This window comes from Schistocerca cancellata, chromosome 5, assembly GCF_023864275.1.
Source record: "Schistocerca cancellata isolate TAMUIC-IGC-003103 chromosome 5, iqSchCanc2.1, whole genome shotgun sequence".
Taxonomy (NCBI): Eukaryota; Metazoa; Arthropoda; class Insecta; order Orthoptera; family Acrididae; genus Schistocerca; species Schistocerca cancellata.
This window is the reverse complement of record NC_064630.1, coordinates 364,561,295-364,578,107: the sequence shown is the minus strand read 5'-3', so window position 1 is coordinate 364,578,107 and position 16,813 is coordinate 364,561,295. Positions and strand designations below refer to the sequence as shown.

The 16,813-nt window shown below is 41.1% G+C and overlaps 1 protein-coding gene across 1 annotated transcript in view; it reads left to right on the top strand.

Moving 5' to 3' along the window:
* The window catches only part of LOC126187908 (facilitated trehalose transporter Tret1-like), a 140,263-nt gene that overhangs the window by 25,371 nt on the left and 98,079 nt on the right, over positions 1 to 16,813 (top strand). Inside the window, exon 2 of the mRNA XM_049929261.1 lies at positions 6,565 to 6,881. Coding sequence (XP_049785218.1) covers positions 6,565 to 6,881 — 317 coding nt within the window. The remainder of the gene's footprint in view (positions 1 to 6,564; positions 6,882 to 16,813) is intronic.

The window sequence follows — 16,813 nt, the reverse complement described above, 5'->3', positions numbered from 1 at the left end:
TGAATTGAGTGTTAATGAGTTTTTACACAGTATAATTGGTTTGTCTTCCACCACAGGCAAATATTGTAACATGATATCATTGGCAATGGTTTACTCTAGTTGGAAAAATGTTGTTCCGAGTTCGACCATGTTTTGCCGATGATCAGTTTTAGTATAGCATTTACACAGGGCATCTAATTCTAGGATCAAGTGGTGTGGTACCATTCACCTACATGCGGCAAAACCTCCCAACCCCACTTGAAAATTTAACATCACTGAAACTATTGATCATACATCGTTATCCTCCACTCCGCATACCGTGCCCCCTGGGGGGGGGGGGGGGTTGAACCACGTCTTTCACAAGAGGTCCAGACTTACTACAGACATATGAGGCCCTGTGTTCAATAAAATTATATTTTCACTACGGTCTGCTGCGCCAATGATGCAACACTCCACCTCTGTATACGTTTTTGTAGCATAAAAACTTATGGAGGCGCCGTATGGAGGATTTGTAGTTCCCACTGCCATTTAAAAATCATTTGCACACTGGCCTTTCCCGTTACGTCCCTTACTTCTTCAGTGTTTCTCTCAGTGTCCTGCTCCCTCACTCTTCAATGTGATCCAGATGTCGTAGTCATTAGAAGACACACTTTCATTACTACTTCCGTGCTGTGGCCACCAGGATGATATCAATCAGGTCCTTTGGAAATTCTTCATGTATCCTTCATGATGCACCAGCAGGAACCCCCCTCTGGCATCTTGCTAACGCCCCATATTCCGATTTCTGATAACTGTATTCACTTTCTCATTATTCATTATTTGATATACAGTGACATTAATCTTCCATAGTCTATCCAGAAATACTCAATCTGCGCCCCCGCAGTGAATTCTTCACTAAAGAATCTACAGGCACTTTGCTTCTTATAAGAGGGTAGAAGACAATTTCTGAGTTCCTCGAATGTCAGTGCATTCCTTAAATCCTCATAGTACCTAACATATGTCTTTGCCTTCACTCTAAAGAGAAATTTTGTCATCTGTAACAACAGGTGACCTGTCCAGAAACCAGCTTTACAGCTGCCAACAGATCATCTACAAATGCTAGCACATCCACCGTTGCTTTACCAAAAAAGGGACTAACCAGACTAGCAGGTAGCTGAATCTAATGTAGGATCAGTTCCACTGCGTGAAGCCACATCTTCTCTTACAGATTTAAACTTCTTAAAGAATTCTGTAGTATCTACTTTCAACCTAGCTACTTGCTCTAACAACGACCACACGGCTTCTTGTGAGGTAACCCCAATGTTTTCGGCTCAGACGCTGTGCGACATCTATCAAGTAAACAAAAGTACAAGGAAAAAAACAAAATGGAAATTTAAAAAAAATATGTAGCTCACTGTGACACCAAAACATTTCTTTGAGTCGTTGTTACCTTTAATCATCAGCTATCTGGATTCACTATACTGCCTAGCGTAGTAGACGTATCTGTGACACATGTCTCACATAACTGCGGCTGATTCTGTACAAAACACGCTGTGGCCGAACGAGTTACCCAACATGCACCTCATTCGGAACAGGCCTCTTGTATTCTCATAAAATCGTCAGAAGTCTTAAGACTTATCTGGTCTTACAAGCTTCACCCACAAATCGCTATGACAATACAGAAAATCTGTAATCACAGTTGTTAATACAACAAAGCAGAAGAGAGAGAAAAATAGACAACAGTCACGGCACTCAACACACAGTGATGATGAGCCTGCCCATTGTGGATGTTGTCACCATCCCTAATGCATTTGGTCCCTTCTCAGTGTGGTTGGCAGAAACCATTTCTGTCACCAGCTGGGCAGATTAATGGAGCCAGGAGGATGATGGAAGGTCATAGCTACAGCTACTTCATATATTCAGATACTCCACACATAAATATAGTGTTGCTAGGTGGTTTTCAGCAGTCCCACACATGCCCCTCTTTCAGCTCACAAGCAGCCTCTTGTCACACTCAGCATATGTCATTGCCTCATCCAGCAGGCAGAAGCTGAGCTGATGTTACTTTTTCAGCACCCTTGTGGGGTAGTACCACATATGCGCCCAGACAGTCAGATGGTATGCCACTGTGCTGGACTCCGTAATGTCTCTCGTGTTAGCTGTGAAATTGCGTGATTCAGTGTGGAGCCACTTGAGCGCACGTAGTTGAACTGAGGACCTCTTAGCAGGACAACAGCAATAGGAACTTCCAGTGATAGAGTGTGCCCACACAAGGCAAGCGAGCAGAAGTAGTGTATGCCAGCACAAGAAAAGCCAGCGACAATAGAGTATGCCTGCACAAAGCAAGCTACGGTTCTACACCTAGTCAGGCCTATGTAGGTATACAAATATTCGCAGAAGTCAGCCAGCATATGATTCCCCAGTCAGAGAGCACCAGTTCAAAATCAAGTGGCATTTGGTTAGGCACAGACAGTGGTTCCATGGCTAGGGACGGCAGTATCTGGTAGGGGCAGCTAGACGACCCACGTGAAAACAGGGTGACAGGTGTAAAGCATATCTCGAAGATGGTAGCAGGTAGTGACTGTATCTGCATGTATAAAACGGGAAGTGTTATTGTCTTCTTGGCTTGTCGATGTTTTGAAAGGACATTATTTTCCATTTTGTACGCTACAACACAGCCGCGGTTCGAGTCTCATTCGTGTGGTAATCGTGTCACCATCGGCAGTGTCTGGCTTCCATCTTTCCACTGCATCGGCAGTAGTATTTTCCATGCTGCAGCGTCGAGGCATGAATGAGTGGTAACTTCGCCTACCATACGGCCTGGGCGTAGATTCCTGTGGCGTCAATGCAGTCCACATGTAGTTTCTTGTGACTGAACGCTTAGCTGGCTCCCATCTATATGACTCTCTCATGTTTTTTATGCCACGCTAATCTGACGTTTACTGCTAAGTCAGTCATGGATCTCCACTGCCATGCCGAGAGAGGCTATCGCACAACAATATGATCAAAGAAGTATACACTAATCGACTGCTCTTGTGTGACATGCACTCATAATTTTAACAAGTGTGGTACGCCTTGACTGTAGTGTCTGCCACTGGACGTTGATGACCTTCCATATGGCCAAGAAACGAACCAATGATGAAAAGCACACGCCCTCTTGCAATTTCTTCACCTCTTCTCTTAATCCCACAAGAGTCCAACAAACAATGCTACTCTCTATTAGAGTACAAGTGCGTTTTCTCGTTGTGATAAACTTAAGGATGGGTGCTTCAGACTTCCCTTCCACTCCCTTGATTTCTGCTAAGAAACAACATGCATGATCTGCTGCACATACAACCTACTTGGACGTTTCACTGCAATTCCACCCATAAATAATTCCCTTTGTTATTAATCAACTGATGATTCTGCCTCTTGCAATGAGTTCTACGAGTTTCTCTCGCCTCATTTGGATACCCTTCGATATAGATATGGTCTACCTCATTAATTTTCAGCAATACTTCATTGGTAACCATATCTGTTCTGCTAATCTTCGATATCCTACATTACTGCCAGATGTCTAGGACAGCTTCCCTCCCCATGCACCCATATATGTCAATGATCCAGACAAATTGCTTTCAAGAGTTGTTTCCTATTTTACAGACTTATGCTCATGCTAGCGAGTAAATTTTTTCTTCATTAGCTTGTGTATTCTGTTGCAAACTATGTTCAGCTCCCCACTGCATTAAGGAAGAAATAATTTCTGTCTCTGGTAGAAGGTAACTCATAAGTATCGCAGCGGGTTCAGGAGAATACTACCTGAAAACAACAAGACCTACAGAAAACGGCACATATCAGTGGACAGAGCACCTCTCCAAGTTTAGATTCTCAATATGTGGGGGGTAGTATTCGCTCTAGGGGGGCAGGTGTATCAGAACATGAAGACTGATCAGTTTGAGCCTACAGATACGCAAACTAGTGAACAGATTTCCAAACGGGGCTTCTGCAGCATATTACCAGGCAGTTCTTGTCATCGATTTCAATTAATTGTATGCACGTATTGATGTTTGCAGTATGACTAACGGTACCCATACTGAGGATCTCTAATGTGAGTTAAAAACGTGGAGAGACGTCTTATCCAATGAATGTGTCCATTTTCTGTACGTCTTGCAATTTTTACGACGTAGTCTTGTGCGACTCTGGAAGTACTTATCGATAACTCTGACTAAAATGGCACGTCCCAACTTGTCGGTCGTGACAAAGTTAGTTAGTTACTTAGTAAGTTATTTGGTTATATGTTCCATGTAGCATTTTGCACGGTAGATAGTAGTTATGTAGAACTAGTCATTTTCCATTCACTTCGCAATTTAATTTTGCGTATGATTCTATTCTGAACATTTCTAAGTTTTTATACATATTAAAAAAGAAAGAAAAAGGTACGTATATGTGAATTAGTAATTCATATCCACGGTCTTTTACACACTAGAATTCTATGGAAAAGAAGGATATCTCCAGGAGAAACTTTCTCAGCTTGTTTTCTTTCTTTCCATTGCTGTCTGTTAGACAGTTAAATCACTGAATTAGTGATCCAATATTTTTGTTGTTGCATTGTACACCCCTTTTCGTGCGAAGGAAAACCTTAACGTGGAGTAATGAATGTCATTTTTGTTCTGGTATTTCATTTACGTATATCATTAATCTTTTTAAACTGCAGTGGATTATTTATAACAAACTTCGGGGAGGAATAAATATACTGTGAAGCAGTAGTCAGAATGCTCAACTCCTTAAATAGATGTCTGTAAGATAATCGTGGGTGACCACCACATATTATTGTTACAGTATGATTTTGCAGAATGAAAACTTTCTTTCGCGAAGATGAGTTACCCCAGAGAATTATTCCATATGACATTACTAAATGAAAATATAGGAAATAGGTCATCATACTGATTTGTCCCTCCCAAGGATTTTCAGTCATTCTAAGTGCAAATGTGGCTGAACTGAGTCGTTTTAAGAGTTCCAAAATGTGATTTTTCCAGTTTAAGTTCTCATCAATGTGGACATTTAAGAATTTGAAGTTTTCAGCGTATTTACTGTTTCCACACCATGTGTTACACTTATCACTCTTGTAGTACACCTACACTACGTGACCAAACGTATCCGGACACCTGGCTAAAAATGACTTACAAGTTCCTGGAGCCCTCCACTGGTGATGCTGGAATTTAATATGGTGTTGGCCCACCCTTAGCTTTGATGACAGCTTACACTCTCACTGGCATACGTTCAATCAGGTGCTGGAAGGTTTCTTGGGGAATGGTAGCCAATTCTTCACGGAGTGCTGCACTGAGGAGAGGTATCGATGTCGGTCGGTGATGCCTGGCACGAAGTCGGCGTTCCAAAATATTCCACCGAGCGAGGTGGCGCAGTGGTTAGCACACTGGACTCGCATTCGGGAGGATGACGGTTCAATCCCGTCTCCGACCATCCTGATTTAGGTTTTCCGTGATTTCCCTAAATCGTTTCAGGCAAATGCCTGGATGGTTCCTTTGAAAGGGCACGGCCGATTTCATTCCCAATCCTTCCCTAACCCGAGCTTGCGCTCCGTCTCTAATGACCTTGTTGTCGACGGGACGTTAAACACTAACCACCACCACCACCACCACCACAAAAATATTCCAGAGGATTCTGGTCTGGACTCTGTGCAGGACAGTCCATTAAAGGGATGTTATTGTCGTGTAAACACTCCGCCACAGACTGTGCATTACGAACAGGTGTTCGACAGTGTTGAAAGATGCAATCGCCATTCCCGAATTGCTCTTCAACAGTGGGAAACAAGAAGGTGCTTAAAACATCAATGTAGGCCTGTGATGTGATAGTGCCACGCAAAACAACAAGGGGTTCAAGCTCTCTCCAGAAAAACACGACCACACCATAACACCACTGCCTCGGAATTCTACTGTTGGCACTACATACGCTGGCAGATGACGCCCACCGGGCATTCGCCATACCTACACCCTGCCATCGGACTGTCTCATTGTGTACCGTGATTCGTCACTCGACAAAACGTTTTTCCACTGTTCAGCGGTCCAATGCTAACGCTCCTTACACGAGGGTGTCCGGATACTTTTGGTCACATAGTGCAGATGTGTGTAACGGAATATGTTGCGTCTTTTATAAGTGAGGGTGAGACCATTCACAGACAAGAAGTCAACAGTACCTCTAAGAACTATGTTTACTAATACTTCTGTTTATGTATGATTTGATTGATTACAATAGTCACGTCATCTGCTGAAGGAGCTGACTGTGCTTGTTGTATGTTATACGGAAGATAGTTTACATATATGTGGAACAATAGTGGATCTTAGATTGAACTTTGGGCAACAGAATATGTAATTTCTGCCTTGTCAGAATCATGTCCCAGGTGCACATTAGTTGAATTGTTAGTGCTCAGGTTCATTGATGGTATCATCTGTGAAAATTTTGGCACCTATTGAATGGACAAACAATATACACACAACTTTCTGAACTCATTTGGTTCGATATGGTATTATCCATTGGTTGGTTGTATACTATTAAAATACCATTTTATGACAGAGAGAGCATAGAGATGTGATTTGCGGACACCTTTGATAGTGTCGCTGGCGTACCTCAGCGCCGGCATGGTTATCGGCTGGAGTTCGCCTATGATCCCGGAGCTGCGGAAGAACACGTCGCACATCCCCGTCACGGCAGACCAGGGCTCGTGGCTGGCGTCCGTGGGTTTGCTCGCCTCGGTGCCGCCTTCTCTGCTGAACGGCGTGCTTGTGGATGCTGTTGGCCGCCGATGGATGCTGCTGTTCGCTGCCGTACCCCTGCTGACCGTCTCTGTGTGGCAGCGGTTCGCCACCACCTTCTGGGAACTGCTCGCCTCCATCGTGGTGGGCAGCGTCAGCGCGAGTATAATCCTACCTGTGAGTGCCCAGCAGTCTGCTAACGTATGTCGTGATGCCACAGCCTCAACGGGTGGTGACATCAATGTTTTATTCCGTATTTACGATTTATTTCCTCTGATTCTGCCATCTGTGGACCACGTTCTTTCAGGCCAGCTTCTTTTCTTCCACTCTTAGCCTTTGTCCAACATTCATTCACTCACATACTTTGCAGCCCTCTTCGCTTTTCTGGTGATGGTGGTTTTGCTCTGGGTCCAATTCTCTTCTGAGCATCTAAACAAGCCTTAATACCAGATTTGGAAGTCATCCTGCTGTACATCTCTGGTTCCTGCATTTTCGTTATTTCCATGTCTTTTGCACCTCTTGGATCCAATATCCTTAGGTTCTCTTCTGCTCAAGGAATTGCACTATATCATACTTCAACCGCTGCTAATCTATTCTATTAATATAATGAGGTGACGAAAGTGATGGGATACCAATATGCACATATACAGACGGCGGTAGCATCGTGTACACAACGTATAGAAAGGCAGTGCATTGGCAAAGCAGTGATTTGTACCTCAGGTGGTTCAGGTAAAAAGATTTTCGACGATATTAATGCTGAAAGTTGGGAATTAACTGACTTTGGATGTGGAACAGTTGGAGATATACGCATGCGACTTTCTGCAGAAATACACTGTTTCGAGCGGTTCGCAGGAACGAGGAACCAGAGATCTACAACAGAATGACTTCCAAATCTGGTATTAAGGCTTGTTTAGATGCGCAGGAGAGAACTGGACCCAGAGCAAAACCACTGTCCGTGGTGAGAGGTAACGCCAGAAATGTGGTATGCTTCTTACATGGAACACTCTTGACACTGTGGAGTGCAATGGCCGACGACCTTCACTTAACGACCGAAAGCATCAGCGTTTGTGTAGAGTAGTCAGTGCTAACACATAAGCAACATAAAGTGAAAAAACCGCAGAAATCAATGTCTGACGTACGACTAACGTGCCCGTTAGGACTGTGCGGCGAAATTTGGCGTTAATGATCTACAGCAGAAGATCACAGTCGTGGAAGCCTTTGCTAACAGCACAACATCGCCTCTCTTGGGTCCGTGACCATACCGGTTTTAACCTTTTCTTTTTGGAGTCATAAATCTTCTGACCGGTTTGATGCCGTCCGCCACGAATTCCTCTCCTGTGCCAACCTCTTCATCTTAGACTAGCACTTGTAACCTACGGCTTCAACTATTTCCTGAATGAATTCCAATCACGGTCTTCCTTACAGTTTTTGTCCCCTTCATCTCCCTATAGTACCACGGTAATAATTCCCTCATGTCTTAACAGATGTCCTATCATCCTGACCCATCCTCTCAGAGTTTTCCACATAATCCTTTCCTCTCCGATTCTGTACAGAACCTCTTCATTCCTTACCTTATCGGTCCACCTCATTTTCAGCATAGATCCGTAGCATCACATTTCAAATGTTTTCATTCTCTTCTGTTTCGGTTTTCTCGCACTCTATGTTTCACTACCATACAATGATGTGATCCAAACGTATATTCGCAGAAACTTATTTCTCAAATTAAGGCCTACGTTTGATAGTAGTAGACTTCTAATGGCTCGGAATACCCTTTTCTTCAACCCTAGTCTTCTTCTGGTGTCCTCCTTGCTCCGTCATTCATTGATCATTTTGTTGCCTAGGTAGTAGAATTCCTTAACTTAATCTAGACTGTATGGTGCTTTTACCTTCCCTAAAGACAAATTAATCGTCATCTAACACATCCTCTATTTTTTTCTTCCATACTTCTGTATATTAGTCTTGTCAGAAACTTGGATGCATGAGCTGTTGAGCTGTGTGATAATTTTAGCACTTTTTATCTCTTGCAGTCTTTGGATTTGTGTGGATGATATTTTGTCGAAAGTCAGATGGTGTGTCCTCAGCCTAATACATGCTATACACCAATGTCAATAGTTGCAACTTCCCCCGATGATTTTATAAGTTTTGATGGGGAGTTATCTATCCTTTCTGCTTTATTTGATCATAAGTCCTCGAAAACTCTCTTAAATTCTGATTCTACTACTGGATCTTCTGTCTCTTCTAAATCGACTCCTGGTTCTTCTTCTGTCACCTCAATCAAATTTTCCCCCTCACAGAACCCTTCAACATACTTTTTCCACCTGTCCGCTTTCTCGTCTGTATTTAACATGGAACTGCCGTTACACTCTTAATGTTACCATCCTACCTTTTAATTTCACCGAAGATTATTTTGATTTTCCTGTAAGCTGAGTCAGTCCTTCCGACAATCATTTCTTTTTCGATTTATTCACTTTTTCATGCAGTCATTTCGTTTTAGCTTCCCCACACTTCCTATGTATTCCATTCCTCATCGACTTGTAATTCTGTATTCCTAAATTTCCCTGAACATATTTGTACTTCCTTCTTTCGTCGATCAACTGAAGTATTTCTTCTGTTACCAATAGTTTCTTCTCTGTTACCTTCTTGTACCTACGTTTTTCTTTCCAACTTCCGTGGTTGCTCTATATAGAGACGTCCATTCTTTTTCAACTGTACTGCCTACTGACCTATTCCTTATTTTTCGTATCCCACTCCTTTGTGTGCTGATACTTCCTGACTAACCTCTTAAACTTCAACCTACTCTTCATTACTATTTCATTGTAATCTGAGTCTATATCTGCTCCTGGGTACGCATTACAATTCAATATCTGATTTCGGAATGTCTGTCACCACGCGGTGTAGCCGCGGGGTCCTAGGCGCCTTCCTTCGGTTCGCACGGCTCACTCCGTTTGCGGTGGTTCGAGTCCTCCCTTGTTCGATGGTGTGTATTGTCCTTAGCGTAAGTTAGTTTCAGTCAGATTAAGTAGTGTGTAAGCCTAGGACCGATGACCTCAGCAGTTTTGTCCCACAGGAAGTTGCCACCAATTCCCAGTTTCCATATTTTGTCTGACCATGATGTAATCTAAATGAAATCTTCCCGTATCACGCGGCCTTTTCCAAGTATACCTCCTCCTCTTGTTATTGTTGAACAGCGTATTCACTATCACAGAACTCAATTAGTTTTCTCCTGTCTCTTACTTTGTTCCAAGACCATATTGTCCTGTAACCATTTCCTCTACTCGTCCCTCTACAACTTCATTCCTCTTCCCCATGACTATTAGATTTTCATCTTCATTTACGTACTGTATTAATCTTTCCATATCCTCATATACTTTCTCTATCTCTTCATCTTTAGTTTGTGACGTCAGCATGTATGCCTCAACCTTTGTTGTCAGTGTTGGTTTGCTGTCGATTCTGTTAAGAACACCGAGTGGGGTGCCACGGCTGTTAGCACACTGTAGTCACATTCGGGAGGACGAAGGTTCAAACCCGCATCCAGCCGCCCTGATTTACGTTTTCCGTGATTTCCCCAAATCGTTTGAGGCAATTGCCGGGATGGTTCCTTTGAAAGGGCACTACTAACTTCCTTCTCCATCCTTCCCTAATGCAATGGGACCGCTGACCTCCCTCTTGATTAGATTAGATTAGATTAGTTTTTCGTTCCATAGATCCGTGTTGAGGAGATCCTCATGGATGTGGAACATGTCTCCTTTTTTCTTTTTTTAAAGCTGAAAAAACAATACTAATAGTATGAATATATACAATACATCATTTGTTTCTATTTAAAAATTCGTCAGTGGAGTAGAAGGAGTTGTCCAGTAGTAAATCTTTCAGGCTCCTTTTAAACTGATCTTTATTTCTAACTAAATTTTTTATGTTTGTTGGCAAATTATTGAAGATGAGTGTTCCTGAGTAGTGGACCCCTTTTTGAACTAAAGTAAGTGCTTTTAAGTCCTTGTGCAGACCATTTTTGTTCCTGGTATTGTATGTATGAACTGAGCTGTTTGTTTGAAAAAGAGATATATTATTTAGGACAAATTTCATTAAGGAGTAAATATACTGAGAGGCAGTAGTTAGTATACCCATGAAGAGGTTTCTACAACACGTCCGTGAGTTTACTCCACAAATAATACGTATTACACGCTCTTGGACTCTGAAAACTTTTGTTTGACTTGAAGAGTTACCCCAAAATATTATACCATATGACATTATGGAATGAAAGTAGGCAAAGTATGCAAGCTCTTTCTCACTTTTATGTCGCCTATGTCTGCTAACACTCGAATTGCAAATACAGATTTGTTAAGGCGTTTCTGAAGTTCTGTGGTGTGCTCCTCCCAACTGAATTTATTATCGAATTGTAATCCCAGGAATTTAAGACTGTCAACCTCTTCCATCTGCTCTTCTTCGTACTTTATGCATATGCTGGGTGGAAACCTCTTACAGGTTCTGAATTGCACATAGTGAGTCTTTCGAAGTTTAATGCCAGTGAGTTGGCTTTAAACCATTTATTAATATCCATGAAAATATCATTATCAGATCTTTCTAGAACTACACTCGACATACTATTTATTGCAATACTTATGTCATCTGCAAACAAAACGAACTCTGCTTCTGACAGTGTAAGTGATGAGAGATCATTAATGTACACAAGAAAAAGCAATGGCCCTAAGATGGATCCTTGTGGGACACCACATGTAATTTCTTCCCATTCTGATGATGACTGATGACTTAATTCACTAGTTCTTTGTACTGACACCCTTTGTTTCCTGTTAGCGAGGTATGGCTTGAACCATTTTGCAGCACTACCCGTTACACAATAGAATTCTAATTTATTTAAAAGGATGTTGTGGTTTACACAATCGAATGACTTTGACAAATCACAGAAAAAAACCTGCTGCTTGTAAGTTGTTATTTAATGAATTAAGTACATTTTAACTGTAGATGTAAATAGCCTTTTCGACATCAGAACCCTTCACAAATCCAAACTGTGTTCTTGATAATATGTTATTTGTGGTCAGATGGTTGAGAAGCTGCCTGTACATTACTTTTTCTAAAATTTTTGAGAGTGCTGGCAAAAGTGAAATCGGTCTGTAGTTTGATGGCATCTCTTTATCCTCTTTCTTGAATAGAGGCTTAACATCTGCATATTTCAGGCAGTCAGGAAATGTCCCAGTTATAATTGACTGGTTACACAAGTAACTTAGAATTGTACTAAACTCACAAGAATCTGCCTTAATTAACTTTGTTGATATTTCATTGTAACCACTAGAATACTTTGTTTTTAAAGATTTTATTATGGAATTTATTTCTTTTGGTGAAGTGAGTGACATATTCATGTACCTGAAGCTATGTGTAAAGGCTAGTTTCAGATATTCAAGGACATTATTTACTGATCATCACAATCCCATTCTATCAGTAACGGATATAAAGTACTTGTTAAATAGATTTGCCACACTATGCCCATCGGTTACTAATATGTCATCTACCCTTAGTGCTATTTGCTCCTGTTCCTTTCTGGTTCTACCAGTCTCCTCTTTCACTATAACCCATATTGTTTTTATGTTGTTCCCTGACATTGCTAACTTCTTTTTGTAGTGCATTTGTTTAGATGTCTGATTTACTTTTTTAAATATTTTACAGTATTCCTTGTATTTAGCTAAATCATCAGGATTGGAGCTATTCTTGGTCGACAGATACATTTTCCTTTTTGTCTTACAAGAAATCTTTATTCCTTGTGTGATCCATGGTTTTATTATAGACTTCTGTTTAATTTGAGTAACTTTTAGAGGAAAACAGTTTTAAAACATGGTACTGACATTGTTCATGAATGTGTTATATATTTCATTCATGTCATGAGCACTATAAACATCTTTCCAGTTCATATCTTTGAGCAGTTTTCTAAAACACTCAATTTTTGGTTGATTGAATACTCTCCTCTACTCAGATTTAGCAGTCTTGATAATCTGCTTAGCATTTACATCTAAAACAAGGAGCTGCATGTCATGATCTGATAGTCCATTTATTACAGGTTTTATGATATGATTTTGTTCCTTTGATTTGTCTATAAAAAGTTATCAATGGCTGTCCTTGAGGATTTAGTGATACTAGTTGGAAAGTTTACAGTGTGAGTTAGATTGAAAGACAACATTACTCTTTAGTTCCCTTTTCCCAAATCAACCAACCAACCAAACTGATAAAAACAACACTATCATTGAACTGTTGACAGTAACACATTCTCTGTCCTACCTTCCTATTTATAATGAATCCTACTCCCTTTATACCATTTTCTGCTGCTGTTGATATTACCCTATACTTGTCTGGCCAGAAATCCTTGTCTTTTTATCATTTCACTTCACTGACCACTACTACACCTATATTGAGCCTCTGCATTTCCCTTTTCAGATTTTCTAGTTTCCCTAGCACGTTCAGGCTTCTGAAATTCCAGGCCTTCACTCGTAGAACGTTATCCTTTTGTTGATTATTTAATCTTTTTCTCATGGTGAACTCACTTTTATCAGTACCTTCCTGGAGACCCGAATAGGGGACTACTCCGGAATCTTTCGTCAATGTAGAGATCATCATGAATGTAAAGGTCATCATGACACTTTTTCAACTACCTGCCTCATGTCCTGTGGATAAACGTTATGTGTCATTAATGCATTGCTTTTCATTGCATTCTGCTCCCTCATGCCGTTGGTCATTGCTGATTGTTCTGTGTTTGAGGCCACTTTCCCACTCCAAGGACAAGTGAGTGCCCTGAACCTCTGTCTGCCCCTCCGCTCTCTTTGACAAGGCGGTTGGGGGAGTGAGGGTGATTTCTCAAGCCGGAAGTCTTCGGCCGCCAATTCTGATTATTAAATCAAATTTAAGCGGTGGCTGGTTTCCAATCCGGGACCGAGGATATTTTGATTATTAATCAAACTCGCTATGCCTAAACGACGGGTTAACCAGGACACCTCTAAGCCACCTAACTTTGCCGTTCCTCTAAGTATCCTTCACCAGAGCAGGTTTTTCAACCATAGTGAACGTATATTGCTTCAGTTCAAGACATTCTGCGCCACCGGCCGTGATGCCCTCCAGATGTAAACAGCGGATAATTAATTAAAAAGTTGCACGTTACTTTGCGTTCGGCATCTACATCAACTTGTAAACTTCGTATGTTTCCTTGGCGGATTATCTTACAACAGCTACCGTACCGGCTGTTTCTGTGACTGAACTCTCTATGGAGTATCTGTCTACATTCAGTTCACCTACCTTAACTGTGGACTGTGTTCCGTACGCTACATTAACGGTTCGAACATGTGTAATGCTGCTGTCGATACGATAGTTCACGGTCTTCTGCTTATACAACATTTTGTGTAATTTCAAACTTGTTAGTAAGTAGGGAGATGTTGCAGACACAACAGAAACAGCAACTGAATGTAAAGATATAAGAAACAGTGAAGTATTTCTATTAACTGCATGTCGCATGAAGCAATCCTGGTCGTAAGTTTGTTTGTGGACCGCATGACTGTTAGGTGTAGGTGGCAGTAGGATAGAGGATAACTGCCTGCGCATAACATGATAAATCGTCTCCGGCAGTTCTGCTACCCCTTCATATTGTTGGCCAGTATTCGCAGAATTTGGCCGCAGACAATCTGGTGTCCAGCAAGATTAGCCGGATCTGTATTACATGTAACTCCCTGTTCACTGTATTGGTTAATTAGCTTGCATAATCCAATATTTCCACCGTAGACCTCGGACCATCCTGGTGTTGTTCAATCCTCCTTTCTCTAGATTTTTTAGCCTGGGTGATCTGCCACTCCGTTCGAGCTTATTACCCTCCACTAAGCTCTTTAACTTCACAAGTCACTTAGTTCCTGTAAGTCATCTCTGTTCACGGTCAAAAATACTTCTGCAATGTTTCTTCCAGTGTCTCACTTTTCCATGTCTCTACTCCCTTTGTTTGTAACCGGAATATCCACAACGATAGCACTTAACACCAATACAGAAAATATGTCCTCTATTACGGACATTCGTTACCGAATTTATTTTTTCACTGCTATAGGCACACCAATACAGATTTTGAAAATTCTGCACACATCTTTCTAGAGATGTGAGGAGGCATTTCCCTTACAAATGCGTCTAATATCCTGTGTTCGGCTTCCTGCAGAACGATTCTACTTGTTTAGTTATCATCCATAAGTTGATCATTGATCTTTCATTTCCACCTAGAAAACTGTAGTCAAACTCTTTCTGCTTCGTGACACTGTATTTCATTCTGTGCAGCAGAATCTACAGCTATTTTTCATCCTACAACGTCGTACCCGGTTGTTAATGGATTTCATCAAATGATTCAGCGTTTCCTGTCAAGCGCGACTTGGTCATCAATAAAAACTATTCATCTATCCATAATCCTAAGTTTAATGCAGACAATAAGTTATCTGCAAATGCTAGTACATTCTCTTCTGACTTATCTGAAACTTCGTTGCTACGAAAAGTGCCATTGTTTTAATTATTGCCATCCATTGCTCGTATCATATCTTTGACGGCCTCTCAGCAATTTTGCGATAATATAAAACTCATTGCTCTTCTTTGAACTTTTTCGATGTCCTCTGTCAATCCTATTTGGTAAGGATCCCATACCGCACAGACAAGCGTAGTGTTGGCAATCTGGGTACTTGGCATGTTGCATCCTCTAAGCGTTCTGCCAAAAAGGCGGCCTTTGGTCTGCCTTCCCAACAACATTATATACGTGATCGTTCCAATTTAAGTTACTTGTAATTGTAATTCCTACGTATTTAGTTGAATTTACACTCTTTAGATGTGGGTGATTTATCTTGTAATCGAAATTTAATGTATTCCTGTAAGTCTGATGTGGATGCTTCACACCTTTCGTTATTTTGAGCCTATTGTCACTTTTTTCACAATACCGATATCTTTTATATACCATTTTGCAATTCATTTTGATCGTCTGATGACTTTACAAGATGGTAAATGACAGCATCATCTGCAAACAGTCTAAGAGGGCTGCTCAGATTGTCTCTTAAATCGTTTATGTAGATCACGAGTAGCAGATAGCCTATAAAACTTCGTTGGGAAACGTCAGATATTACTTCTATCCATGAGTCATTACAAACTGTCACGTTTCTGACAGGAAATCACGAATCCAGTCATACAATGTGATTAGAGGTCGCTTGTTAGGAACGCTGTCGAAATCATTCGGGAAATCTAAAAATATGGAACCAATTTGACGCACCTTGTCGACAACGCTCATTACTTCGTGAGAATAAAGAGATAGTTAATAAAGAGCTAGTTGTGGTTCACAAGAACGACATTTTCTGAATCCGTTTTAGCCATCTGTCAATAAATCGTTTTCTTCGAAGTAATTCGCAATGTGCGAGCACAGTATATGTTCCAAAATCCTACTGCAATTCGACGTCTGTAATACGACGGTGTCATCAGAATATTCCTAGATCATTTGTTCAATATTGGTGCGAGTTGTGCATCTTTCCAGACTTTAGGTAGGGATCTTTCATCGAGAGTGCGGCTGTATGTGATTTGTTACTAAAGAGCTAGTATATCAGCATGCGCTGAAAGGACTCTCCGTAGTATTCAATCTGGACTGGAGGAAAGGTTTAAGAGATTTACTAAGAGATTTAAGCTGTTTTATTACACCGAGGATATCTAGTTCTAAGTTATCCATGCTGGCAGTTCTTGACTCAAACTCTGAAATCTTTACTTCACCATTTTTGGTGAAGGAATTTCGGAAAACCATAAGTAGTAACTTTAGTGACGCTGACATTGGTAACATTACCATCACTATCACGGAATGAAGTTGTTGTGTCTTGCCGCTGACGTACTTCACATACAACAATAATCTTTTTGAAATTTTTGCAAGATGTCCTTACAGAGTTCCTTTTGTGGAAACTGTTGAAAGCACCTAGCATTGAAGTTCGCGCTAAAATACGAGCTTCTGTAAGACTTCTGCAGTCTTGAGGATTTTTCCTTTTCTGTTTTGCATACTTCTTCATTGCTTCTGCAGCAGTGTTCAGGCCTATTTTTGTAACACTTCCGTCCTTTACTGTTTTATT